Below are 26772 nucleotides of genomic sequence, written 5' to 3' on the forward strand. Positions count from 1 at the left end.
TAATTTTTTGACATAGACTCTCTAGATGATCCTGGAGCTTATCGATTTTGCTAGTCTGGCTGGCCATTGAAGTGCAGGGATCTACTTGTCTCTGAACCTCCAGTACCCCAATTATAGATGCACACTTCTGTCCCTGATTAGTGGATTAGGATCCAGACTCCATTCCTAATGCTTATGTGTCAACAGTTTATCCGCAGAGCTACTTTGCTGGCTCTCATTGATGGGTTTTGAATGGTGAACCAATCTTATATACCTTGTGTACAATTTGTGTACATTGTTAGGTATTGTTTTCCAGTATTGAGAATTTTTTAAAAATCTAGATATATTGGTCTATAGTTTTCTTGTAATCTAGTTTTAGTATAATGCCACGATACCAGGTCTCCACCAAACTTTTATGAGATAATATTAATTCTCTATGATCACTTTAATGGTGTTGTAGCTCTTATTTTTTCTTTATTGATGATTATGTAGGATTTCCTCAACCCTGTTTTCCATTCCTGGTGCTATTCTTTCTTTTGCCTGGTTGACTTCATTGGTGCTGCTTTCTGCTGTTGTCATTGTTGTTGTCTTCTTCTTCTACTACTGTTATTATTTTTACCTTCTTTCTTATTATTTCCTTGACCTGTGTCCATGTAGAAGTCAGAGGACAACATGCAGTAATTGGGCCTCCTGTTCCACTATGTGTGTTTTGGATCAAATTTTGGTTGCCAGGCTCTGCAGTAGTTGCCATTTCCTGCTGAATCATCTTGCTAGCCTCCACTCTGCTTTTTATTTGATTTCTTTAGCTTTCCACTTTTAACATTTCTTTACATGTATGCTTTAAAAATATTTATTTATTTATTTATTTATTTAATTATTTATTTATTTATTTATTTATTTTGCAATGTTCTGTCTGTGTGCATGCCTGAAGAGGGCACCAGACCTCATTATAGATAGTTGTGAGCCACCATGTGGTTGCTGGGAATTGAACTCAGGACCTTTGGAAGAGTAGGCAATGCTCTTAACCGCTGAGCCATCTCTTCAGCTCCTACATGTATGTTTTTATTTTTTTATTAAATTATATAATTTTACAGATTTTCACCTCCTCCCTTCCTCCCATTTCCCTTCCCCTCCCCCATCCACTCCTCCTCCCTCTCCACTCCAAGGAACAGTCAGGGTTCCCTGCCCTGTGGGAAGTCCAAGTTCATCCCCCATCCATCCAGGTCTAGGAAGGTGAGGATCCAAACAAACTAGGTTCCCACAAAGCCAGTACATACAGTAGAATCAAAACCCAGTGTCACTGTCCCTGGCTTCTCAGTCAGCCCTCCTTGTCAGCCATGTTCAGAGAGTCCAGTTTGATCACATGCTCCATCAGATCCAGTCCAGTTGGCCTTGGTGAGCTCTCATTAGATCAGTCCCACTGTCTTGGTGAATGGCTGCACCCTTCACGGTCCTGACTTCCTTGCTCATGTTCTCCCTCCTGCTTCTCATTTGGACCTTGGGAGCTCAGTCCAGTGTTCCAATGTGGGTCTCTGTCTCTATCTCCATCCAACGTCAGATGAAGGTTCTATGGTGATATGCAATATAATCATCAGTGTGGCTGTAGTAAAGGGCCAGTTCAGGCCCCCTCTCCTCAGCTGCTCAAAAGATGAATGTGGTATTTACTCATTAGTGGATTCTAGCCATAAATGAAGGACATTGAGTTTATAATTCATGATCCTAGAGAAGCTAAATAGGAAGGTGACCCCCCCCCCCCAAAAAAAAACCCCATGTAGTTATCCTCCTGGATATTGGAAGTAGAAAAGATTTATAGGCAAAAATGGAGAGCTTGGGGTGGGGGTAGGATGGGGGTAAGGGGAGATGGGTAGAGAGAAGTGAGAAGGGGAGGATGGGGAGAGCTTGGGGGAATGGGACAGTTAGGATGGAGGAAGATTGGATATGGAATCAGGGAAATATATATCTTAATAAGGGAGCCATTTGAAGGTAGGCAACAGATTGGACTCTAGAGGGGTTCCCAGGTGTTCAAAGAGATGTCCCCAGCTTGCTTCTTGAGCAGCTGAGGAGATGGGGCCTGTACAAGTATGTTTTTAAATCTCAATTTCATGGCAGATTTTTCCCCGTGTTGTTTACTGTTTCTTATTCTTTGACCTACATTGTTTGTATTTTCATCCATTTGGTTCGGTTCCCCCGCCCCTCCCCTCATGTTGCTTATCTTCCAGTGCCTGAAATATAGTCATTTGCTTGCTTATATCTTCTTTGAGGTCACTGATCATTTTTACTAGTAAATTTCTGACTTTTCACTTAGTCTTTTACCCAGTTTTAGTATCTTTGAATCCAGTAGCTCAATTCTTTTATTTAGAGGTTTTTTTTTGGTGTCTGTTGTGTGATTTGCATATGTGTAGGCTTCAGTATCTCTTCTGACTTTATTGCTCTTGAGCTTGAGACCTTGTTCTTTATTACCACTTAGGGAAAAGAAAACAATTATAATAACAATAGTGTCAAACTATGCAAGATACAGAAATACACTTAGTGTCCATTAAAGCCACTTATACATCATTAGTGACCACAACCCAAAGGAATATTAATGTAGAATAGTGTTCTAGCTCTCCCCCCCCCCCCCCCCCCCGGCCCCATTGCTGTGATTAAAAATATTCTGACAAACAGCAGCATAGGGGAGGAAAGAATTTATTTGGCATATATTTGTAGGTCATAGCCCATCATTGAGGGAAAGTCAGGGCTGGAACTCAAGTAAGAAATAGAAAGGGAATCCGTGGGGGAAAAAATCTACTTACCGGCTTACTTATACATAGGTTCATGGTTAGCTAGTTTTCTTATCAGCCCAGGATCATCTTAGCAGGTACAGTACAGCCAACAGTGGGCTGGACTCTCCTACATTAAGTAATAATGAAGATAGTCCTTCACAGACATGCCTTCAGGCCAGTCTAGTCTATTTAACTTCTCAGTCAAGGGTTCTCAGGTGATTCTATGTAGTGATATTTCATTTGTATTTTAATGAATAAAACTTGCGTGAAGAGAGTAAAACAGCCTCACTCTGATGCCTTACAGACCAGATAGTGGTGACACACCCCTTTAATTTCAGTAGCTACACTAGTTTGCCATACAAACCAGGTGGTAGTGGTACAACACCTTTATCTCAGCACTAGAGAGGACTGTAAGATGGGAGGAGACAGCTCTCACACACAGTCTCGTTCTGAGATTCCTGGAGGCAGGATGGCCAGTTTGGACTGAGGTAGAGGTAAGAGCCAGTGGCTGGCTGTTTTAGTTTTCTGACCTTCAGGTTGAACCCCAATTTCTGTCTTTGGGTTTTTATTAATTGTGGTACAATTCTAGGCTGTGTCAAGTTTACAATTAAAGTCAACTAGTAAAAATGTTTTCTGATGTTAAAGATTATTTAAGATTGTGTAAGAAGGAAATGAATAAGATGAAGAAAGGAAGGGAAAGAAAAAAATAAAAAATCAAAGTTAAACAAGGGTTGGAGAAGGATGTTTTAGAGTGAAAGAGAAAAGACCAAGAGTTTATAAAAGCTGAAAATAAAAAATTAAATAATAATGTTTAGAAAAAATTAGATAAATGTAAGAAGAAGAATAAAAATGAAAAGAGGTTTACTGTTTGTTTTTGAAAAACAGTAACAATTACTGAACGTGTAATAGAAAAATAAACATGGTGGGCAGGGGAAAGAAAAGCAAAAGGATGGCCCAATAATGAAAAATATGTAAATAAAACATTTTTAAAGCTATAATGAAGCAAAACTACTGTTTAAAATCTATTAAAAAGAAACGGGAAATACCAATGGGGGACAAGAAAGGGTAGATGAAGTGGTGGAGCAGCTTCCTGTGGGTTGGAGGCTGTGTGTACTTGGGCCACTGAGGAGCATCTGTTAAGTTTGTGGGCTCTTGTGTTTCCTTTGTTTAGGCTAGTGTTGAACTTTCTGGAGGATTTTCCTGTTTCCCATCTTCCTCCTAGGGAGCTGTGCTCATCTTGGCTTCTTTTCTGTGAGCACTTGCCTGTTTTTCCTGAACTTTTGGTGTGTCCTGTGGCTACATTTGTGAATTTCTGACACCCTTCCTTCTCTTTCTCTGTTTGGAATAGAGTATTTTTTCTTGCTATGATTCTTCTCTTTTATTTGGTCACATGGGGATAGCTTCTGGTCTGACATCTGGCACAAGGTTGGGAGATCACTTCTTATATATACCGTATGCAGTTCCTTGTGGAGACAAACTATTCACATGAAGATGATTAGTTCACATTCATAGAAGTCATTCTTATACCAATAGGAGGCTGTTGTGAAGTTATTCATGCTTATAGTGTGTGCTACAGTTCATTTTACACACTTATGATAATTGAATCTTTGTGTTTATACATTTCTCTTGAAATGGTATTGTGTATGGTCTGTTAATGTTTATGTGTCTGTGTTTTGATAAATTTTAACATTTTATAGGTTTATTTGTATTTTATAGTAGTAAATGATAAAAGCAGACTGTCATCCACTTATATGTTATGCATTTATGCAGGCCTTTTTAACTATTACTGCTTAAAATTGTGATAAAACAGCTTAAAATTCTGATCTATTGGGAGAAAGTTTATTTTCACAGAGTTAGAGGCTTCAGTATACAACTGCTATGAAAAACATGGGGCCACTGAAATAGAGCAATGTAAAAGAACCTACTTTTAAAATGAATTAATTTCTAATTAGCTTACAAAGTAATATGTTTCCTTTTAGCATTTTCACACACCTTTTGTAGTACAAGATATCAGGGTGTGATCTTGATTTGTTTTTTTCTAGATTCTTAAATGAGAATGTTAGCTTTATGAAGATAGAGACAATGCTGTTATTTTAATGAGTATATTTTCTGGTGCATAATAAGGACTCATGGAGTATGTGTTAAACGCATGAATGAAAGTGAATAGTAGAAGGTGTAGTTGTCCTGAGAGTCAAGTCTGTAACATGGGAAAGAATTTGCTTTGATTAAGGTGTTCTAATCAGAGAGTGTGCACCTAGTAAGGCTGGGTTCTGTTTGAATTATAGCAAAAGTGATTTTAGTCTTAAGTTTAAGTTAAATATAATTTTTATGTATGCTCTCACATGTCCTGTTTCTTCTGTTGGAAGTATCTTCCTGGAAGTAGATAGAGGAAGGGTTTGTTTTAGAAGGACTGACCATAACCTGCTGACATAGAGTGAAGTAGTAAGGATGAGATATAGTTTTCTTTGATTAAGTTCGTAGAAAAGTGGCTTAGTTACTAAAACGAGAAATATGGATGAGAAACAGTGATGGAAAGTTCACTGGAAATTCTGTTTGGTGGACTGGAAAGATGACTCAGTGGTTAAGAGCATTGGCTGCTCTTCCAGAGGTCCTGAGTTCAATTCCTAGCAATTACATGGAAGCCCACAACTGTCTGTAGCTCCAGTCCTAGAGGACCTGATACCCTCACACAAACATACAGGCAGGCAAAACACAAATGTACATGATAAAGGAAAAATAAAAATTCTCTTTGGTCACATTTGACTTAAAGACACTGATAAAACTTCTTTGGAAATGACAAGAATGGTTTTGGATTCCAAGTTAGGAAATGAGAGAAAATATTTGTGTTGGGATCGAAATCTGGGAGATTGTGAGCATCGAGACACATGGGAGCTTTGCATTCAGCCTAGTGAGATGGCAGTGAGTTGGCAAGGGAAACGAATTTCCAACATTTAGAGATCAGGTAGGAAAATATAACAAACAGTAGATTGACCACACATTTGATACTTGGGTTGTGTGATGCTTTGGCAAGTAAGGATTCAAAGTGCAACTTAAAAGAGGAAAAGACAAGACAAACCCATACTGGAGTTTCATAAACACAGAACATAATAAGTGAAGAGTCTTTACAAAGAGAAGTATATAACAGCAATACCTGACAGATGGCTGAGGCCTATAATCCTTTTTTTGTGGGTATTCATGGGAATTTTGATTTTTTAAAAAAGTTTAAAAGTAAATTTTAAATGTGCACTTTGAACTTCGATTCCCCCGTTTTTTGTGTCTAGCTTAGTGGTTTTAGTGCCACCTACTGTCAAAGTGGAATATTGCAGTTACATTTATATGAGCAGCGAAAAGTGATGTATTTGGAAGAACATTTCTTTTTTTTTTCTTTTTCTTTTTTTTTGGACTATCCATGGATTGCAGGGTTATGTGTTCATTAGGTCAGCCTGTTATCCTGCCCTCGTCATATTGTCATTTATTGACAGTGTATGTCATTTAAGTTTTTTTTTTTTTCTTTCAGGTTTTACCTCTAAGAGTTCCTTTTTCTACCAACTTACTTAAAGTTACTCTTACACTCTGTGCCATTTCCTCTGTTATTTGCTGTTGTACTTTCTTTATAACTTTTAGATTGGGAATGATCGCTCTTGTTCTCTTTCCCTCCCTCTTCCTCTTGCCTTCTTTCTCCCTCCCTCCTCTTTCCATCTCTTTTTCCCCTTTCTCTCCCCCTTTCCTGCTCTTTTTTCCTTCTCTAGTATTTAAACTTTGGGACAGTGACTACCTGTCCAGCTTTCTTTAGGCGTATAACCAAAGATTAGGTCCAATGTCTGTTATGTAGGCTATAATATCCTCAGTCAGAATTAGTTGTGTGAACGAATGTATGACTGTCTAGAAATTTTGAGTTTCTGTGAAACTGTAGATCTATCAAGAGAATGGAGTTTCATTGTATTTAATTATTGAGACTGAACTTGGTATATCAATACCATGTATGAAAAGTTTTTTGTTATTAAATATTAGAATCTCTGGAAAAGAAAGACATGTCGTAGGGTGTTGAATTTTTATTAATTTGTCAGTTTCAGTGACCACCCAAATATTTCAAAGTATGGTACTTGGCCTTTAAGAGTAATTTTTTAAAGCATTTGGATTTGATAAAATAATTGAATAACTATATATTTTATGAGACATGGTTTTGCTATGTTTTTCTTTCTTGCCGTGCTGAACTCTGCTTAAAGGCTTTTGCTGTCTCAGACCTGGGTATCTGAGATTATAGGCATGTACAGTTTGTGTGTGTGTGTGTGTGTGTGTGAGTGTGAATTTTTTAGATTTTTTTCTAGTCACTTGCTTACTTTTTCTGCTTGTTGAAACAAATGAATAAAACCTCCAGTATTTCTTAACAAAATAGTTAAGTAGAGGTAAATTTTTGGCTGAGATAAGGCTAGTTTGTGTTTTTCAGGTATCACTGTCCTTTTGGTCTGAAAGTTAAGAGTTGGGAGAATGCATTTCCACTGTGTGGCCTGGTCCAAGAAGACAGCCCTCTAATTTGTAGACAATCTGTGCCAGGATTCTTTTTTATGTGAACCGTTGTATAAAGTTTTCTTAGTTCATTTTTTAAACTAGTTTGTTTTTAATCAAGTTTTACTTTTTTTTGTACCCTTTAGTTTTGCCAGGTGGATGTGGGAAGAGACGATTGCAGAAGTGAAATGGAGGTCAGAGCTTCATTACAGAAGGTTAGTGGGTCATCTGATTCTGTGGCCACAGAGAACAGTGAAGAATTTGTTTTGGTTCCTCAGCATGCAGATGATACTTCTACAAAGGATGATGGAAAGCCACGGCTGAAGGTATTGTTTTTTCTTTTTCTAATATGGTACCATTTTTCATTAAATTGTTTTTTCTTTCAACTATTTGGAGCACACGTGAGGATGAAAACTGAAGAGGTTCTTAAAGTACTGATCTGAATAATAATAATAAAATTAATAATAATAAATAAAAATATTATTAAAATTAATAAAATTAAAAATAAAAATAATAAAATCAGTGTTTGATTGATTCTTTTAGATGATCTTGATAATAATAAAAATATTTAATGCTTTATCATCCAGAGGCTAATTATTTTTTATTAAGAGGCTAATTATTGATTTTTAACTTTTTTTTAAATTCCTTTTTGGTTATTTACCTTCTAATCAGAAATTCTAGTAGGAAAAAATAGAAGGAAAATTAGAGAAAAAGTAATATGTGAATTAAACTTACTGGTTAAATCTTACATAATTTTATTTGATTGTGTTTCTCTCCTGAGTTTTAATTGAAAGATTTTTCCGTTAGGTATTTTATGCTTTGAATCATGTGGCGAGAATCTGGCAGATGGTTTAGTAGTCGACTGATTAGTTTAGAAGTGTATAGCTTATATTTTTTGGCAGTTGAATTTTCATTTGGATATTTTTCTTTTCTCTCTCTTTTAAATTTTGGGTTGCCTTTTGTAAGTCAAAGAATAGAAAGCAAATGAACCTGGGTATATGTGCATAGGAATTGGTAACCATTCTTTGTAAGCAGAATTGGAACTAACCAAGTGCTAATTTATTAATGACTGTTCTTAATATTAAGTATGGTATCAGAATGTATCAGTGAGTCAGAAATATAACTTTAAGAAAGTTAGCATCACTCTGGTAGCTAATGAAGAATTTATAAAGAAATTAAAAATGTTTATAGGATGATACTAAGAAATATAATTGTTTAAATGTTATTTATAATATGCCATATTTAAACATTCATTTTCCTCTTAAAACATAAAATTAAGTTCTGGTGTGTGTGTGTGTGTGTGTGTGTGTGTGTGTGTGTTTGTGTGTGGCATGTTTGTGATACAGCATATTGTGTGGAGGTTCAAGGACAGCTTTAGTGAGTTGGTTCTCTACTTTGACTGGATTGTAGGTAGAAATTGCTTTTCTCACTGAGCCATCTCACTGGTCTTGTATCAATAGGATCTTGTATCAAATGTAATTTGAAAGTACCTGCAGTGTTTTATGAAGCATCCTTTTGTGGAACTAATAAGCCCCTCTTCATTCAGTCGATTTTATCATTCAGGATTTCAGTGTGTTATGAATATGTGAAATTAGGTATCACTGGGTAAATTTTCAGTATTTATTGACTATATATTTGAATTTTTAGATCTTAGTTTCTCAAAATGAATATTTTTAAGGAATTAAGCTTCATAATTAAGAGGATTGAAAAGAATTGTCTTGTTTTACCTATAGATAGCTTCCAATGGTGATGAACAGTTGGAAAAAGCCATGGCAGAGATTTTGAGAGATTCTGAGAAAGGACAAAGCAGCCTACTTGTTGATTGTCAGGGTTCCAGTGAGATTTCAGACTACTCCTTTGGAGATGTTCCAGCTGGTCAAACAAATAAGCCATCTCTTCAGTTAGTTTTGGATCCATCCAATACAGGTAATGAACCAGATACTTAAAGATGATATGAGGAAATGGGATAAAGAAACAAATAAACAGATAAAAAAGACAAAAACTAGAAAAATGTTAGTTTAATATTGCCTTTATATTGACAGAAAGATTTGTGTGTGTATGTATATGTGCCTGTGTCAACATAAGCACCTGCCACATGCCTGTGCACCCACACCACAAATGTCAGAGAGTGTTGGCAAGGACTTTTTTTTTTGGTGTGTGTGTGTGTGTGTTTGAAACAGCATTTCTCTGTGTAGCCCCAGCTGTCCTGGAACTTGCTCTGTAGACCAGGCTGGTGTTGAACTCACAGAGATCTGCCTGCCAAGTGCTGGGATTAAAGGCCTGAGCCACCACTGCTGGACTAATCATTGAGATTCTTCAATATAGACACATACACATTTAAACTCTTGCTCGTTAAATCTCTTTCTTCTCCACATTAATTCTCCTTTATTCCTGGAATTTACTTAACAAAGTGTTAGTCATTTGCATACTGTCTCCTGCTTGAGCAGAGTCTTTCCTGGGTACTTTCAGTTCCTTCTCAGGTCGGTTTTTTTCAGCTGAAGAAATTTACTGCAACAGTTTTTCTTTTATAGAAAAAAATCTCCTGCTTAATTGCCTTCCAGAGAATGTTTCATTTTTAGATCCCATTTTACTCAGATTTAGAATATTTTAGTTATCCTTTTATTTTTCTACTCACTTTGTTAAAAAAATTAAAATCCTTATTCATATTTGTAATAATTTAAGTCTTGCTTACTAATTTTATTGTCTATATTTTTTAGATCCATTTATCTATATTGTTTTGTGCTTAGAATCTAGAGTTATGAATATTTTGTTACACAGATAAAATTTTCTCTTCATTTTTAGAAATCCAGTTGCAGAAATGTCAGGAAGCTTCCCTGTGTATAATGTTTTTACTACAGGGCCTTGTTTATTGTTTCATATGTCTAAGTTGACAGAAATGCATTAACAACATACGTGCATATAATACTAATACTAAAATAATTAAATGTTGATGTTTATAGTTCAAATAAACAATGGCTTAAATGATTTACATCTTTTTAACACGCAGATAGATATTATCTAACAATAATGAGTTCTTTAAAAATGTGTGTAGAATTACAAATGTACTCACTCTGCTCCCTGCACCCGTCATTATATAGAGAGGAAAATTGGGTGACGCGATCATCAAAATCAATTGAAAGAAAAGCAGCTTCATTAGAAAACTTAATAGTTTACATAGGCTAGTGAGCCAATGATAAGGGAATCAAAGAAATGACTTGTTTTTGGAATGCGTACTAGTGACTTGATTGTTTTCATTTTTTTTTTTTCCAGAAATTTCCAAACCCAGACCGTCTTCTCTAAGTGGACTTCCTGAAGAAGACAGTGTCCTATTTAACAAATTGACCTACTTAGGATTTATGAAAGTTTCTTCCCCACGTAGCGAAGTAGAGGCTTTACGGGCAATGGCAACCATGAGAGCTTCCAGTCAGTACCCCTTTGCTGTTACACTGTATGTGCCCAATGTTCCAGAAGGTTCTGTGAGGTAAGCTTTCTTTTTCTTAGTGTATAATTAAGTATTCTGAGTGGTGGTGAGTATGTTATGAATAAAATTGGGACTGAAATGTGAGTTCACATATACTCTCTAGACTTACAATGCAAATCAAAAATTACATTTAGGCTTAGAACTTGTTCTTGCTTGCAGAGGGTATTTTCAAATTATTAATCTAGTAAATTAAGTACTAAGTATCTACTAATAGCATTGTCATTATACAATTTTTAAAAAAGATTTGTTTACTTTTATTTTATGTGCATTGGTGTCTTGTCTGTATGTTTGTCTGAGTGCAAGGGTGTCAAATCCCCTGGAACTGGAGTTACAGCCAGTTGTGAGCTACCATGTCAATGCTGGGAAATGAACTCAGGTTCTCTGGAAGAGCAGCCAGTGTTCTTGACCACTGAATCATTGCCCCAACCCCTAAATTTACAAAGTTTTGATAAAAATGCCTTTAGTGTCTTAGGAAAACATTGTGTTAATATATTCTTTGTGTGAAATATGTGTGGGGACATGTAGGTGTCTGTGGAAGCAGAGGACAGCTACTGGTGGTATTCTGTAGGTGCTATTTATCTTCTAAAAATTTAAATTAAAAATTTTTGAGCCAGAGCATCTTGCTGGCCTGGAATTTGCCAAGTTTGCTAGACTGGCTTGCTGGCTCGTCTGTGGGAGCTTCTGGAGCTACCTGTTGACCTCTCTTGCCCCCTGCATCGCAAGCACAGGGCACGCAGCACTCAGAGTCTCTTCTTTCCTGAGGCCCTAAATGTCTAACTCAGGTCCTCATACTTGTAGAGCAGTCACTTTCCTTTGTCTCCCAAGCCTTCAAAATGAGAGGCAGTGACAGGCAGATCTTTGGGTTGCTGTTGTTTAGCCACAGGTCCCAATGAGATATTCTGTTTCAGCAAACAAGGTGAGCAAGAACACTTACTGTACAAGACAGAGGACCTAAGTTTGAGGTATTACCATTAAAGTTAAAAGAAAAAAAATTCTGGTGTGGCTACATGCTTGTAACCCCAATGTTGAGGGACAGGATTGATGGGACTTGTTGACTGCCACTCTAGCTGGGAAAGATCTAAACAACAACAACAACATAGAAAATAAGATGGAATAGCTCTTAAGGATTGATAACTGAGGCCGACTTTTGACCTCTTCATGTATTGTACACACGCTTACACTTGCACACACAAACATCTACAAATGCAAACCCTCTTTGACAAACCCACACAAGCACATACAGAGAAAAGGAAAGGAATAAAAGAGAAACGGACTTTCTAGGAATGATCTGTGCTATTCTTTCTCTTTCTCTCCCCCTTTACATACCTTTATTTCTAGTGATCTGAAAAATACTTCTTTAAAAAAGTTCTTTAATGGGTGTGCTCATGGTGAACATCCCAGATAGAGGCAGGTGTATCTGAGTTTAAGGTTAGTCTGGTCTATATAGTGAGTTTTAGGACAGCCATAGCTTTGTAATAGAAAGACCTTATCTCGAAAACAAACAAACAAACAAAAATATAAAAAATAAAAAAACAAAAAAGCCCTCCCAAATTATTTGACAATATAATGCATGTATATGCTGAGTTTTGGGTATTTTCACACATCCTCTCTTATCCTTGTATATATTATCCTTGTATATATAAGGCTAGAGAAATGGCTCAGTGGTTAAGAGCATTGCTTGTTCTTCCAAAGGTCCTGAGTTTCTTTCCTGGCAACCACATGGTGGCTCACAACCATCTGTAATGAGGTCTGGTGCCCTCTTCTGGCCTGCAGACATACACACAGACAGAATGTTGTATACATATTAAATAAATTAAAAAAAATTAAAAAAAATATTTTGAGTAACATGAAGACAATTCATTTATTTGTATTAATAACTGTTTTGTGATTTTAAGATAGATATATTATGTCATATTGGTATGGTTTGTTTTTTGATAGTTGATATCCTTATCTCATTTTTTTGTTGTTTCAGAATCATAGACCAGTCAAGCAATGTGGAGATAGCATCTTTCCCAATTTATAAGGTGCTATTTTGTGCACGTGGGCATGATGGGACAATGGAGAGCAACTGCTTTGCATTTACAGAGAGTTCTCATGGTTCTGAGGACTTTCAGATACATGTTTTCTCCTGTGAAATTAAAGAGGCAGTAAGTATGATATAGTGTAGCAATTTTCTTGAGTTAAATTAGGATTTTTTTGAACTCTTGATTTCCCTGTCATAGAAAGACATATATAAACTAGACATTATATAAACTCAGAGTCTGTAGCGACTATGTTAATATTTGCATTGGCATGGCACTGAATATGGAAAGCTAAGTCTGACTGGGTGATAGTGGTACACACCTTTAATACCATCACCAGGGAGGCAGGTGGATGTCTGTGAGTTCAAGACAAGACCAGCGTGGTCTACAAGAGCGTGTTCCAGGGCAGACTCTGTACTAGGTACTAGGACAGGCTCTGTAAATGTTGTGCTTTGTGTATGAACATGATATTGTAGGTAGAGCATGCATAGTAGAAAATGCCACTTGGGAAATTGTCCTTCTACCTTACCATTGTAATATTTGCTTATGCTCAGAAAGGATGAGTATTTTTTTGACTCTTGTTATTTTGCTCAAGTTCATTTGTCCAAATGGCTCATAAAAAATGCATCTTCAGCCGGGCGGTGGTGGCGCACGCCTTTAATCCCAGCACTTGGGAGGCAGAGGCAGGCGGATCTCTGTGAGTTCGAGACCAGCCTGGTCTACAAGAGCTAGCTCCAGGACAGGCTCTAAAGCTGCAGAGAAACCCTGTCTCGAAAAACCAAAAAAAAAAAAAAAAAAAAAAAATGCATCTTCAGTACCCAATTTTCTGCTGGGCTTGATAGTTGTGTAATGCTTTCACTTACATAGTATACTGACATTATTTCTTAGATCTCTTTTGATTTCACTGGTGATTCCTGTTTATAACTTTAAGCCTTGAATTCATTCTTGAGTTGGCCCAGTAAAAAAAATACAGATGCTTTCATAGAGTTAGGGGAACTTCTCTTTTGAAGATGTCAGTATATTCTTAGCAATTATTATTAATTAGTGATTTATTTTTCAATGGAATAAAAGTTCAGAATCAAATAACTGCAAATGCATTCTTTTCTGAGTTTATCGACTTGTCTCTGCACTACAAATTGTATTGGTTTAGTACTTCAATCTATTTCAAAGGTTTTGAAAAGTAGGTTTGTGTGAACAATTTTTCAGGTATGCTCATTCTTTAAAATTTAAATTGTCAACAGAAACTGCTAAAAGCAGCACCATTTTAGTCTTTATTTATCATGCAGCATGTACATATAATTTTAATTATAGACACTTATGACCTCAACATAAGAATTCATAGAAACATAGATCTTTGTGAGTTTACTATGAAATATGATTGGTGTGCTATTTCTTACGCCATGGTAATTATTTTGCTTTACACTAAAATAAACATGTGGAAACATATAATTTATATTGTCACTATAGAAATTCTCTTTCAGAATTTATGACTTAATGAAACTTCAAGTTGCTAATATTGTTTTTTCAGGTAAAGCCTTAATCTTTTTCCTCCTAAAATTTAAGTCTGTAATATATACTCACTACTTTCTGCAAAACTGTGGTTGACAAGAGTGAGTTGGTTCAAATGTGATAATAGTTTATCTAGACACTAATGTAAGTATGTTGAAAGAATACATGGGTTTTTGTGAGTGAGAGGACCATTTGCGATTCTTACACACTTCACTGCAGAGTTGGGGAAACAAATTGTTAGAGTCCCGGCATCTCATGTTGACAGCTATCACTTAATATACCTGTATGGTTACTGGATCACTGTTGCTGAACAGCAAGGGGATGAACTCTGAAGAATTGAAGAACTTGCTGCTTGAGAGATGGAAATCTGCCCTAGGAGGAAACTGAGAGGGAAGCTTATTGCAAGCATTTCTGTAACTGATGGTATGTATGCAACTCTCTTTGGGGATTATAACCGCTATTTATTTATGAATGTAGGAGATATTCTTTGTTTAAGAGCTTTTAATAGTTGGGTGGTCAATGGGAAAACATATGAAATTCATAATAATTTTGGAGATACCACTGTCTATTATATTTCTAGACAGTGTATTGCTGGTTGTAAGAAAGGAATTTTCATGTATTAGTTTTTTAAAAAACACATTTTTGAAAGTGTTTTAAATTTCAATCATTGCTGATAAAAATATATTGTTTGAAAAAGGACGTACAGGACTCTGGTTATTAAAACTTATTGAGAGGGAAAATTTCTAAATGTTGAGTAATCCAGTGTATATAGAGAGCTTATGCCAGACATTGTATGAAGCATCTACTTGATTGATGCTCATAACATACCATGGTTTGTATGTGTAGGATTTTTTTTTAGACACCTGACTTTATATTTGCCTAGAAAAGCCTTAATTTATGCTTTTGTCCAGGCATATTACTAATACCTTTATATTTACTTCAAAAAATGTTCTGGTTGAGATGATAATTTGTGTGGTTACCTTTTGCTTGATCCAAGACAAAGAGAATGGATAAAAGAGCTGGGCTTAAAAGTCTTTAGCTCAGAAGCACTATATATTTTCAGCAACAATTTTCTGGTTTAAATATTGTAAAAAGTAGGGGCTAAAGAGATGGCTCAATGGAAAAGAGTGCTTGCTGCTAAGGCTGACTACTTCAGTTTGATCTCTCGCGCCTGTAAGATGGACCTATCCTCTGCCTTCTACTCGCATGTGCAACACACACACACACACACACACACACCCGGGGGGGGGTGGTGGAGAGAAATAATGTAACAAAAGATAAAATTAAAAAGGTAAAACATAAATGTAAGCTTTTGTTTCTCATTGTGTTTTGAAAGTAGATTTATTAGATGTGTAGCTTGCATTTCAGTTATACTGTGGTTTACTCAAGTCTTTACATAATCTGTCAACATCTTTTTTGCTTTATCCAAAAAATAAAAAAAATATAATGTAATTACACTTTAAGTTAATCTGAAATCTTTTAGTTATCTATTTCCCAGGGCTTCCCTGTTTTGCGGTAAAGGGACACATACTATTTGAGTCCTTTTTGCTAGGCAGAAAGAATTTGTGGACTAAAGGGCAGTTTTATCACTTATGCATGATGTATAGCAATGACATTAATTAATTTCTCTTCTCTTTCTTTCTCCCTAAGGTTCCTGGATGGTACCTGAAGGTTTTTCTATGACTGGGAAGCAGATACTTCTTTATGCAAGAACAGCATGTCTGCTACCAGCTGTCCCTGTTATGCTCTTATTTTACCATGGATGTTTTCAAGCAGCAGATATCAACAGTGGAGAAGGGTACCCAGCAAGAGTGATGACTCTCTTGGACACTATGATATCAGTATAAATTTGACTTATTGTCCTGGGTAGTCTTCTGTAGGACTGGATCTTTGTAACATCTGATGAAATAATTGGACAGTCCAACCAGATGTATCTTAATGTCTGTGATCTTTGTGCAGGGAGAATAATGCAAGGTTTCTGCTGAGGTATTACAGACAAATCAAAATGTCAGAAGTAGTGAAAGAAAGATAAGGAGATGCCATGCTTCTTGTATTTTTGTGGATATGGTAGAGAGCTTTAAAAGGGCATTGGTAATGCTGAGATACACCCCTTCCCATTTGTGTGTGATTATGGGATATGTCCTTGTAAGTATTCATTTGTATGTGTATATATGTATATGAGGATGTAATATACCTGTGGTCTCAATTTTCCTAGTTATAGGATTTATAAGTATCCATGCCCAGCTATATAGTATTTTTTTTTCTAAAATTCTTCATTTTGGCCATTTTCAATGATAATGCATTTGAGCAAGTTGTAAAATTACAAGTTGTTAAATAAAAATTGGTAAAAGGTTTTTTTTTGTTGTTGTTTTAGATAGGGTCTCAGTAGATAGCTCTTGCTGATCTGGAACTCACTATGTAGCCCATAGAAATCTTCCTGCCTCTACTTCCCAAGTACTGGGATTAAAACTATGTGCTAATATACCTGATCACTTGCTTGTCTCATTTTTTTATGTTCATTTCTTTCTTTTTCTTTTCTTTTTTTTTTTTGAGACAGGGTTTTCCTGTGTAGCTTTGATTGTCCTGGAACTCAACTCTGTAGGCAAAATTGCCCTGAACTCCTAGAGATCCTCCAAGTCTTGGGATTAAAGACATGTGTCACCACCACCCAACACTTTTTTTTTTTTGGAGACAGGGTTTCTTTGTGTATCCTTGGCTGTTCTGGACTACCTCTGTAGACCAGGCTGGCCTCAAACTCTCAGAGATCTGCTTGCCTCTGTTTCTTGAGTGCTGGAGTAAAAGGCATGTGCCACCACTGCCAGATTTGAACGAACATTTCTTGATAGTATTTTAAGGAATAGATCGTTTCATGAATATTAATGGAAAATTTTATATTTGAAAAAGAAAATATATTTAAGTATGTACCTCTGTCACTTAATAGCATCATTTGAACTTTAGCTGTATAATATTTACTAGTTGGAAAATATTGAAATAAAGAAGATAAAGTTACCCAAGCTCTATCATAGTTAAGACTGTAGGTTATCCATAGTATCAGATGTTTATGTACCACATCCCCACCTCTAGTAGCAACAGATACCTAATTTTATGTCTAATGTTTTCTGCAGATACTTTCTGTGGAAACAATCCTACTGTACTATTTGTCAATAAACCTTTGCCTTGCACGCAAAAGTGTCAATTTTAGATTGTTTTTGTGTGTATATGCTTTAATAATGTGCCATGTATTGAAGTGTTTGCTATGGTATGTGTTTTCAACTTACTTTATATAGTATACAGTGCTCTAAGAACTGATGTTGGTAATCACTGTTTCTGAACTTTATTAATCTTTGTGTCACTTTTGTTCTATTCTCTTACTCTAGAATTCATATATAATTTTAACCCTTTTGGTGGAAATACCAATTTGTGAGACAAGGCATTTAAATTAATGGGCTACATTATAGTGAAATTTGAAACTTAAGCTAACGTTTCTGATTTTGACTGACCTAATGATTCTTTCTTGGTCAATATAAACACATCTTATTTGTATTCATTTGAATATGTTTTATATTCTTCAGTGTATATTCATAGCACCTAGAGTGTTACTTTGTGTACAGAAAATGCTCAAAAATTTGTTTAATAAGTTATTGTTTTCATTGAAAAAGACTTGTCTCTACTTCTTATTAATACCAATTCTTTACTACTTTTATTACTTACTTGTTTATACCAGATCATAGGGGTTAGCTAAAATACTGTATAGTTATGAATATTGTGCTATAATAATATGGACCTACTGTTAATATTAACTATATATGTTTGCAGTGATATTTCTACAGCACTGTTAGTGTTAAAATATTAAGTAGATGATTTAAGAATTGATTTGATATTTGAAAAGTAGTTTAGGGTAAACAAAAAATAGTTTAGGGTAGTCAAAATGTGACTGTAAAAGTTTGAGGACAGCTTGTTTTAAAATGTAGGATATACACACACACATAAACATATATATGTACAATATATTGAGGAAGAAGTTAACTTCCAGAATATGTGAATTAAGCAAAACAGAAAAATGAAGTAGCATATTTTATTTGAAGTAACAAATGGCATTTTGAAGTGCTGAGGTCAGTTGTAGCACATTGCTTATGCTCAGGGCATCACTGAGCTACAATTGCAGCTCAACAATTTCTTCTATTTAAAGGAGTTATTTTTGCTTTAAGAAAATTTTAAAAACGGTTTCCAAGATTAATATGTTCATTGATAATTTGACTTTCAAATTGAGAAATTTGTTAATATTCAGTAAAATCTTACTTGTGTTTCCTAAGAAGAGGTATTGAAAATAGGATCCTTGTTTGACTCCTCTCATCTCAACCTATTTTTATTGTTCAAACTATGTGTTGATGGACTGCGAAATTGGAAGTCTTTGGTGTTTCTAGTGCATAGTTTGAGATGTTAGTTCTGACACTTCTTGTAAACCCAGGGATGAGAATAGCTTTTGGAAAGTGTTGTATTTATAGTTCCTTCCCACTGTGGGAAAATTCTGAGTAATAAATAAATATGAAAATACAAATATAATTTCACAGTCACTAGAGTGCCCTCATGCTAACAGAATAGCTTCAAACTTTTTCACTGTTTATCCTGGAAATCATTTTTATACTACAAAACACCAAATGAAATACTGAAAGCTTTTCAAATCATGTTACCATAAACTGCTGTATGCTGAAAGGGTGTAGCTTCATTGCTGTAGCTCAGTATTTAGCTTGTTGAAGCTGAGGGAGTTCCACAGAGAAACTGAGGACTTTAACTAAAACCTTGTTTGTGAATATTCATTAAAAGATGTAGATTCCACCTTCATTTTTGCTTTCATTGCAATATTTTATAGCCTAGAGACATTTACAAATGAATATAGTTTCTTTTGTGAACTTAACTTAGTTCAGTTTATCTTTTTTTGACACAGGTTTCTATAGCCAAGCCTAGTATTCAACTATTGACAGTTCTGTTTCAGCCCTTCTAATGCTTGGAGTAGAGCTGTGAGCCAATTGTACCTGACTTTAAAAAAATACTTATTTAAACTGGGCAGTGGTAGCACACACCTTTAATCCCTGTTCCCGGGAGGCAGAGGCAGGCAGAGCTCTGTGAGATTGAGGCCAGCCTGGTCTACAGAGCAATTTCCAGGACAGCCAGCCAGGGCTACACAGAGAAATCCTGTCTCAGAAATATTTATATTTATCCGATTTCCTGTGCATCTGTGCACCATATTATGCAGGAGTCTGCAGATTTCAGAAGAGGTTGTGGATTTCCTGGAACTAGGATTATAGACAGATGTGAGGACACGTGGGTGTTGAGAACCAAACCTGAGTCCTCTGCAAAAGAAACAAGTGCTCTTATCCACTGAACCATCCTGGATTTTTGTTTTAAAAGTTCATTTTTACTGTGTGGTAGTGGTGCATGCCTTTAATCCCAGCACTCAGGAGGCAGAGACAGGTGGAGCTCTGTGAGTTTGAGGCTAGCCTGGGCTACAAGAGCTAGTTCCAGGAAAGGCTACAAAGCTATAGAGAAACCCTGTCTCAAAAAACAAAAACAAAAGAAAAAAATTCATTTTTATTAACTTTTTAAACATTAGAGTTTAAAGAAACAAAGCAAGAATATTTGACAGAAAAAGAAAAGGAAAAAAAAAACTTAAAAAAATACCCAAACAACAAAAAAAGAATATTTGACAGACGGCTATTAAGTTAAACAGTTCTTTCTTAGTGAGGCTAGTCTTGTTCAATATGAGTACACTTGGGCATATTTATGTATTCTTGGTTCACACATAGGCATTAATTCATTGATCCTGAGTCTCTTCTTTACTACTCTGTGAGAACAAGTCTTTGATAATAGAGAATTGATGAAAACAATGCAGCTCCCTTTAAAAGTCATCAGAACTCTAGACTTTACCTAGTCACTCTTCTGGTTTACAGAAAGCATTGCAAATACCCATTGGCTTGTTTTGTTAGATTAGTCAAATTATCAAGTGGAGTGGTATGTCTGAACTGAGTTGGTCAATAAACTCACTGTATCTGAAGCTTTATATATAAGAGATTTGTACTGACTGATGATAGCAAATAATATCTATTTTCTACAATAGAACAATCTTTCATGTATCTGCCACCCAAAAGACCCCTGCTCTCCCCGTGACAAATGTGTTGTACAGTTAAGCAGTTTCTTGGAATGTTGCATTGTGTTCATTAGATAACATCATCTGGGAAAACCTTTCAAAGAAAATATTTCCTAATAATTAAATGCTCTCTGATTCACAAAGTTTTTTTTTTTGGTTATATGTTTTGTGCATTTTGTTAGTAAGAGAGGTTCTGAATCTCAGTTAACAGTGCTGACTCGCTGTCATTCCTGAGTGGACCTGAACCTGCTGCTGGTGTTCATTCTCACATTCCAGTTCCTAGCTTTAGCTCTTTAATACTAGTTCCCTTCAGGTCTCTAGGGTTTATATTGACAGTGTTTACTGTGAATCTTAACTGTGTAGGTGTAAAAATATCCATCATACTTTAACTTAGTTTGTGAAATGATGCATTACTGTTGACTTCATATACTTAAACCTTCTATGGAATTAGTGTGCTTTTTGAGGAATACTTTAGCAATATTTTTTTGGATTTCATGCTAATGATGGTATTCATGTATAATAATTTAGAATTAGGATGGTCTGCATTTACTACGTATGGTTATGTACCTATCACTTTTTAATGCATACTTAATAAAAATGTTATTATATAATATAATATATATAATATAATATATATATATATAATCCAAATAGTTGAGAGATTTTTATACTGTATTTACTTTCTGTACTAAAGAAAATTGTGAGTATGGAAAGTTATATTTCAGAATATATATATTTCAGAATGGGAGAGAAGACTATCATAGTTCATTTAGTGCTTTGGTCTAATTACATTTCTATTTTTACTTTTTTAGGTAAGCAGAATTTTATATAGTTTCTGTACTGCATTCAAACGTTCTTCCAGACAAGTGTCTGATGTTAAAGATTCAATCATCGTGACTCCGGACAGTGATGTATTTACCTTTAGTGTCTCCTTGGAGGTAAAAGAAGATGATGGAAAAGGAAACTTTAGGTGAGAATATCTGAAAAGAATACTCTGAAAAGAAAGCATCGTGTCTGTAATACAGTATTCACTAGCATACCTTCTAGAGGCCAGATTGTGTTTGTGTGAGGCTTTAGACAGGCCCAGAAATACTTTACTGGTGGATGGTTATAGTTCACTCTTCTCACACTTCTCTCATAGTCACACAGGTTTTTTTAATGATTAAAAGAATATGATATTATAGAACATTAAAATCATAAAAACAGGGCATAGTCTGTAATTTTATCAGCCATGGAGAATCACTTTTTGTTAAAAGTGCTAATTTATTCTCCATTTACTTATTTAATTTATTTTGAACCTTTTTTTTGAGATGAGGTATCATTGCAGCATGGGCTGGGCTTGACCTCTATATAGCTGAAGCTCGTCTTGAACTCCTGATTTTCCTGTGTCTAATCCCTGAGTGCTAGGATTATAAATGTGTCACTCCCTACTCCCAGCTAGTTAATTTTTCTCCTTTATTGTATTTTTAGGTAAAATTTTACAGCTATTTATATACATTTTTTCCTCCTTCAAATTTTTTAAAATTAGTTTTTAAAATCAAAGCTTTAAAAAGATGTATTTATTTTATATGTATGATTACTCTGCCTGTGAGTATGTTTGTAAAATGTACGTGTCTGGTGATCACAGAGATCAAAAGAGGGCATTGGATTCAGTGGGACTGACGTTACAGATGGTTGTGAGCTGCCAGGTCAGAACTGAACCTGGGTCCTCTGCAAGAGCAACAAGTGCTCTTAATTGCTTATCCAGACCTCTATCCCCTTATAGAAATATTTTTCACCAAAAATATTTTTAGTGGTTGCTGTTAGCATATTATACGGTTTGATGATCATTTAACTTTTTTCTGTTATATATTAAAATGTTTTTTTTCCAGTTAAAAAATGAGCAATTAATAGGAAATAGCCTATTTAACAATCACTTATATACCTTAACAATGTCGTAATTATTTTATTTTTTTTCTTTTGATTCAGGGTCTCACTGCATAGCTCTTGGCTGGCTTTGAACTCAAACTCTTGGAGGCTGGCCTGGCCCTGCCTTCCAAGTGCTGGAATTAAAATGTGCACTACCACAGTCAGCCTTTGGTTGTAACAATAATTGCCAGATACTTATGTGTATTTTTACCAATAAAAAAGTGAATGCCAGATTAAATAAGTTTCTGAAAGCATTTTTCTTTTCTGACAGGGCAACCTGTATTTTAAGTTTTATTTGTTAATTATGAAAATATTTACTTTATCCTTTTTTAGACTTTGATTAACTTTCTGTGTATTTGTATCTTTTTTGTCCATCTTTTATTTATATTTACTTGGATATGTTAAAGTAGTTTTAAATTCTTGATATTTAAAAGAGTAAAGTGTTCCTTACTGTTTTTTCTCTTGGTTTAATTATGGTACAGGCGCTCATGACCACCCAGCAGCTGAACCAGAATATGATAGTCTTTAAAAATTAAATAAGCAGTATTTGATAATTTGTTATAATTTAAAAGCTTAATGTGAAATTATATGTTTTCATAGTTTTAAATACTGCATTTATGTTGTTTGAGAGATAAAATTAGGATCTTTTTATTTATGTTCAAAATTTCTATGAGTTTTATTTTGCTGGTTGCCAAATTTACTGTTCTCTACTTGTAGTCATGTGAGATTCAGCATGACTTAGAATATAGTATTCTTGCCTGGTGATGGGGGCATACACCTGTAATCCCAGCATTTGTGAGGCAGAGATAGGCAGATCTCTGAGTTCCAGACCAGCCTGGTTTATACACTGAGTTCCAAGACAGCCAGGGCTGCACAGAGAAACCCTGTCTGGAGAAACAAACAAACCAACAAGAAATAATATAATGTTCTTGGCTTAATACTTTGTTGTTTTGTTTTCATTTTAGACTGTGTTATTTTATTCTACTATTATATTGCTAATTTTTGTTCTTTTTGAATATTTCAGTCCTGTGCCTAAGGATAGAGATAAATTTTATTTCAAAATAAAGCAAGGAGTAGAGAAGAAGGTTGTGATTACAGTTCAGCAACTTTCTAACAAAGAATTAGCTATTGAGAGGTAAGAAGCTTGTTCTTAAGTCATAGCTCAGACTGGGATTGCAATTGTTAACATGTATCAGATGCCTTGTATTGAATCTCAGCTGTACAGCTCACTGTGGTTTTCAGTGTATCTTGCTTCTGTCTGCCCTGCCCCTCCCACTTCTCCATCTCTCTTACCCTGTACTGCCCCTACAGAGCCCCTTTCACTCTTTAAATCCTTTTTGTTTATATTCTACTTTTTATTAACACTTATTTACATGGAGGAAAATTAGTTATTTTTATTTTGTATCTTTTAAAGCTTCTGCAATTCCAGTAACTAATGGGAAAATGTTGGATGAGGGGGCACTTGTTTGTCCCGGCCACCCAGAACTGAAATAATCACACAGAAACTATATTAATTAAAACACTGGTTGGCCCATTAGCTCTAGCTTCTTATTGGCTAAATCCTACATCTTAATTTAACCCATCTCCATTAATCTGTGTATCACCATGAGGTTGTGGCCTACCAGCAAAGTTTCATCATGTCTCCTGCAGCGGATTCATGGCATCTCTCTGACTCTGCATTCTTCATCCCAGCATTCCATTTAGTTTTCCCCACCTAGCTCTGTTCTCCCACAGCTCTGCTATAGGTCCAGAGCAGTTCCTTTATTAACCAGTGAAAGAAACACATAGACAGAAGGACCTCCTACACCAGGAAAATGTGAGTGTATTTATTCATAGGAATGCTTTTAAGTAAGTAAATGTTTTAGAGGGCCAAAAAATTTTATATAAAGTCACTAACAGCATAATTTCTCACAGAATTTGATTTTAGATGGCTGTTATTATTTATAATGTAATATATTTTTAGTGGTTGACAGAAAACAAAGGAGAAAAATGGACAAGAATATGAATAGAAAAATCGCTGGAAAGTTATTCAGTTCTAAAGTCAATTTGCAAATGAAGATTCAAATTAAAGGAACCATATGATATTCAATTACAATATGAAGTAAAGATGGGGATATGAGAAAAAGATATTCTTATATTATTAATGGAATTATCAATTGTTGCATACACTCAAAAACCAAACCAAGTTAGGCAGTAGTGGCAGTTACTCTGAAAGAGCAGTTAATTCTCTTAACCATTGAGTTATCGCGATAGCTCTCTATTTCCTCTTACTTTGAAAGAGAAAAATTGTAAATATTTGAGACTGTACAAATTTTGTCACAGAATGATTATATTATTTTATTCTACTATAGTAGTATTTCCTCAACTTCTAGATAGCTTTCATTGGTGTGTATTATATATAAACGTTTTATTCATTTATACATTTATAGCATATTCATTAACTCTCCATCTCCTTTCTCTGTGGCCCTCTCATCTTGTTTTTCTCCCATTCTTCCAAATGGTTCCCATTATATCTTTCCCGCCACTCCCACTGTAGATTACAGTTTCCTGTAGATGACATATATATTTTATGGTTGAATAAGACTCTATTATGTACATTTTCTTTATCTATTCATCCATTACAGGCACTTAGGCTTTTTCTATGATGTTATTAGGAGTAGTGCTGCAGTAAGCATGGGTATGCAGGTATCTTTATTGTGTGCTGACTTTGAGTGCTTCATTTCTTTCCAATTCTATACTAGAATGGTGCAATAGAAGCAGATGGTAGTTCTGTTTCTAGTTTTATGAGGCATTGCCATAGTTATTTCCATAATGGCTACACTAATTTGCATCCCCAAATGTGAATGATTAATTTACTCCTCAGCCCTCTCTCATCCTCACCAGCATTTGTTTGTTGTCTTTTTGATGCTAGCCATTCATTGTAGCTGGAGTGAGATGGAATCTCAGTGTATTTTTTATTTGTATTTACTTGATACCTAAAGAATGATGATCATTTCTTCATGGATTTATTGGTCATTTGTACTTCCTTTGAGGACTATTCAATTCATTTGCTCATTCATTGATTGGATTTTTTGTTCTGATTTTTTTTAAAGTTGGTTTTTATGTATTTTGAAAATTAATCACTTAACAGAGGATAACTGGTAAAACTTTGTCCCATTCTATGGGTGTCTCTTCATGCCAATGCTTGTCACTTTTGTAGAAGCTTTTTAATGTGTGCAGTATCATTTGTTGGTTCTTGCTATTATATTCTGGTGTATTAGAGTTCCAGGGAGAAAGTCATTGTCTATCCTTACATCTGAAAGTGTTTTCTGCATTTTTTTTCTAATAGCTCAAAATTGCAAGGTCTTTGATCCATGTTGAGTTGATTTTTCTAGCAGGCGAGATAGCTATCTTGATAATCTCATTCTTTCAATTATATGTTACATTTAGCAGTGGTTAATAAATTCATGCTAAATTCTTTGGTTCCTTTTTCATTCTTTTTGTTAGCTGATCTCTAAATAGGAATTGGCTTGGTATTGCTTTAGGTTTGCCAAAACAATGCTTTCTTTGACAGAATTAATTATCTGTGATATGGGAGATTTTGTAAATATTTAGTTTAATATGTTTCAAAGAGAAACAAACCTTGCCTTTTATTATGCCCAAAGTGTAAATGGTAGAATTTAATTATCCAGTAGGTGGCAATCTCATCAAGAGAATTCTTACACTAACAAAGTAATTTTTGTAGTAGAAAGACAGTTGGTATGAAAGAATATACTTTAGGTTACATATTCTGAGAGTGTCTTGTCATGGAGAAAATAAAATCTATTTAAAAATCAAATATATAAAAATCAAAATAAAAATATAAAATTTCAATCACACCTCAAAGTAGAAAGAATAATACACTAAACCCTAGGTGCTCTAGTTTTTTTGTTTGTTTGATAGACTTCAGTTTTTGTTAGGAAAGAAGTCACTTTCTCTCTTTGCACTCTTGGGCACCTCATATAGTGATATTTCATATGTTGATATTGATATACTGCAGTTGTCTTTCTCAACCCTTATTAGTAAGTACTATGCTTATCTTAACTCCTAGCACAGTGCTTGAAACACAGTTTTAGAGTTAGTTACCCTCATTTAACACTTTCTGCTCTGAGCACTGTTCTAGGCACTGTTACCTATGAGTGTAGATATTACTATGTTGTTTCACAGTTGAGGAAAGTGAGGCATGGAGGTTTAGTGCCTTAACTGTGATAAGACAGATAATTTTGAGTTGAGTCTGTCTTCTACTATAATTCATGTTTCTACTTTTCCATCGCCCGGCTAACTAAATTAACCATTTTAATGATGGTAATTTTAGGCTATGTGGAAGGGTATTTGGGAAGAGATTTTAATTCAGGATGTTACTGTACCATTCTGTTCCCAGTGTTATCTTCTTGTTTGGTGTGCTAGCTAGAATGAATTAATGCTTCAGCAGCCTGAGTACAA

General features: G+C 35.1%; 1 protein-coding gene across 3 annotated transcripts in view; it reads left to right on the plus strand.

Moving 5' to 3' along the window:
* Rabgap1l (RAB GTPase activating protein 1 like) overlaps positions 1-26772 on the plus strand; it is a 639610-nt gene that overhangs the window by 49164 nt on the left and 563674 nt on the right. For 2 of the 3 annotated variants that reach the window (XM_038349603.1, XM_038349604.1), the window contains exons 1-2: positions 21354-21373; positions 23336-23446. Coding sequence is in view for 1 of the 3 variants with exons in the window: in XM_038349609.1 (XP_038205537.1) it covers positions 7436-7573; positions 8981-9173; positions 10518-10728; positions 12701-12875; positions 21216-21373; positions 23336-23446; position 25572 (987 nt within the window). In the remaining 2 variants the exon portion in view is untranslated. Of the gene's footprint in view, positions 1-7393; positions 7574-8980; positions 9174-10517; positions 10729-12700; positions 12876-21215; positions 21374-23335; positions 23447-25571; positions 25573-26772 lie in introns of those variants that run through there. The other variant, XM_038349609.1, reaches the window with a different exon arrangement.

This window comes from Arvicola amphibius, chromosome 12 (assembly GCF_903992535.2).
Source record: "Arvicola amphibius chromosome 12, mArvAmp1.2, whole genome shotgun sequence".
Taxonomy (NCBI): domain Eukaryota; kingdom Metazoa; phylum Chordata; class Mammalia; order Rodentia; family Cricetidae; genus Arvicola; species Arvicola amphibius.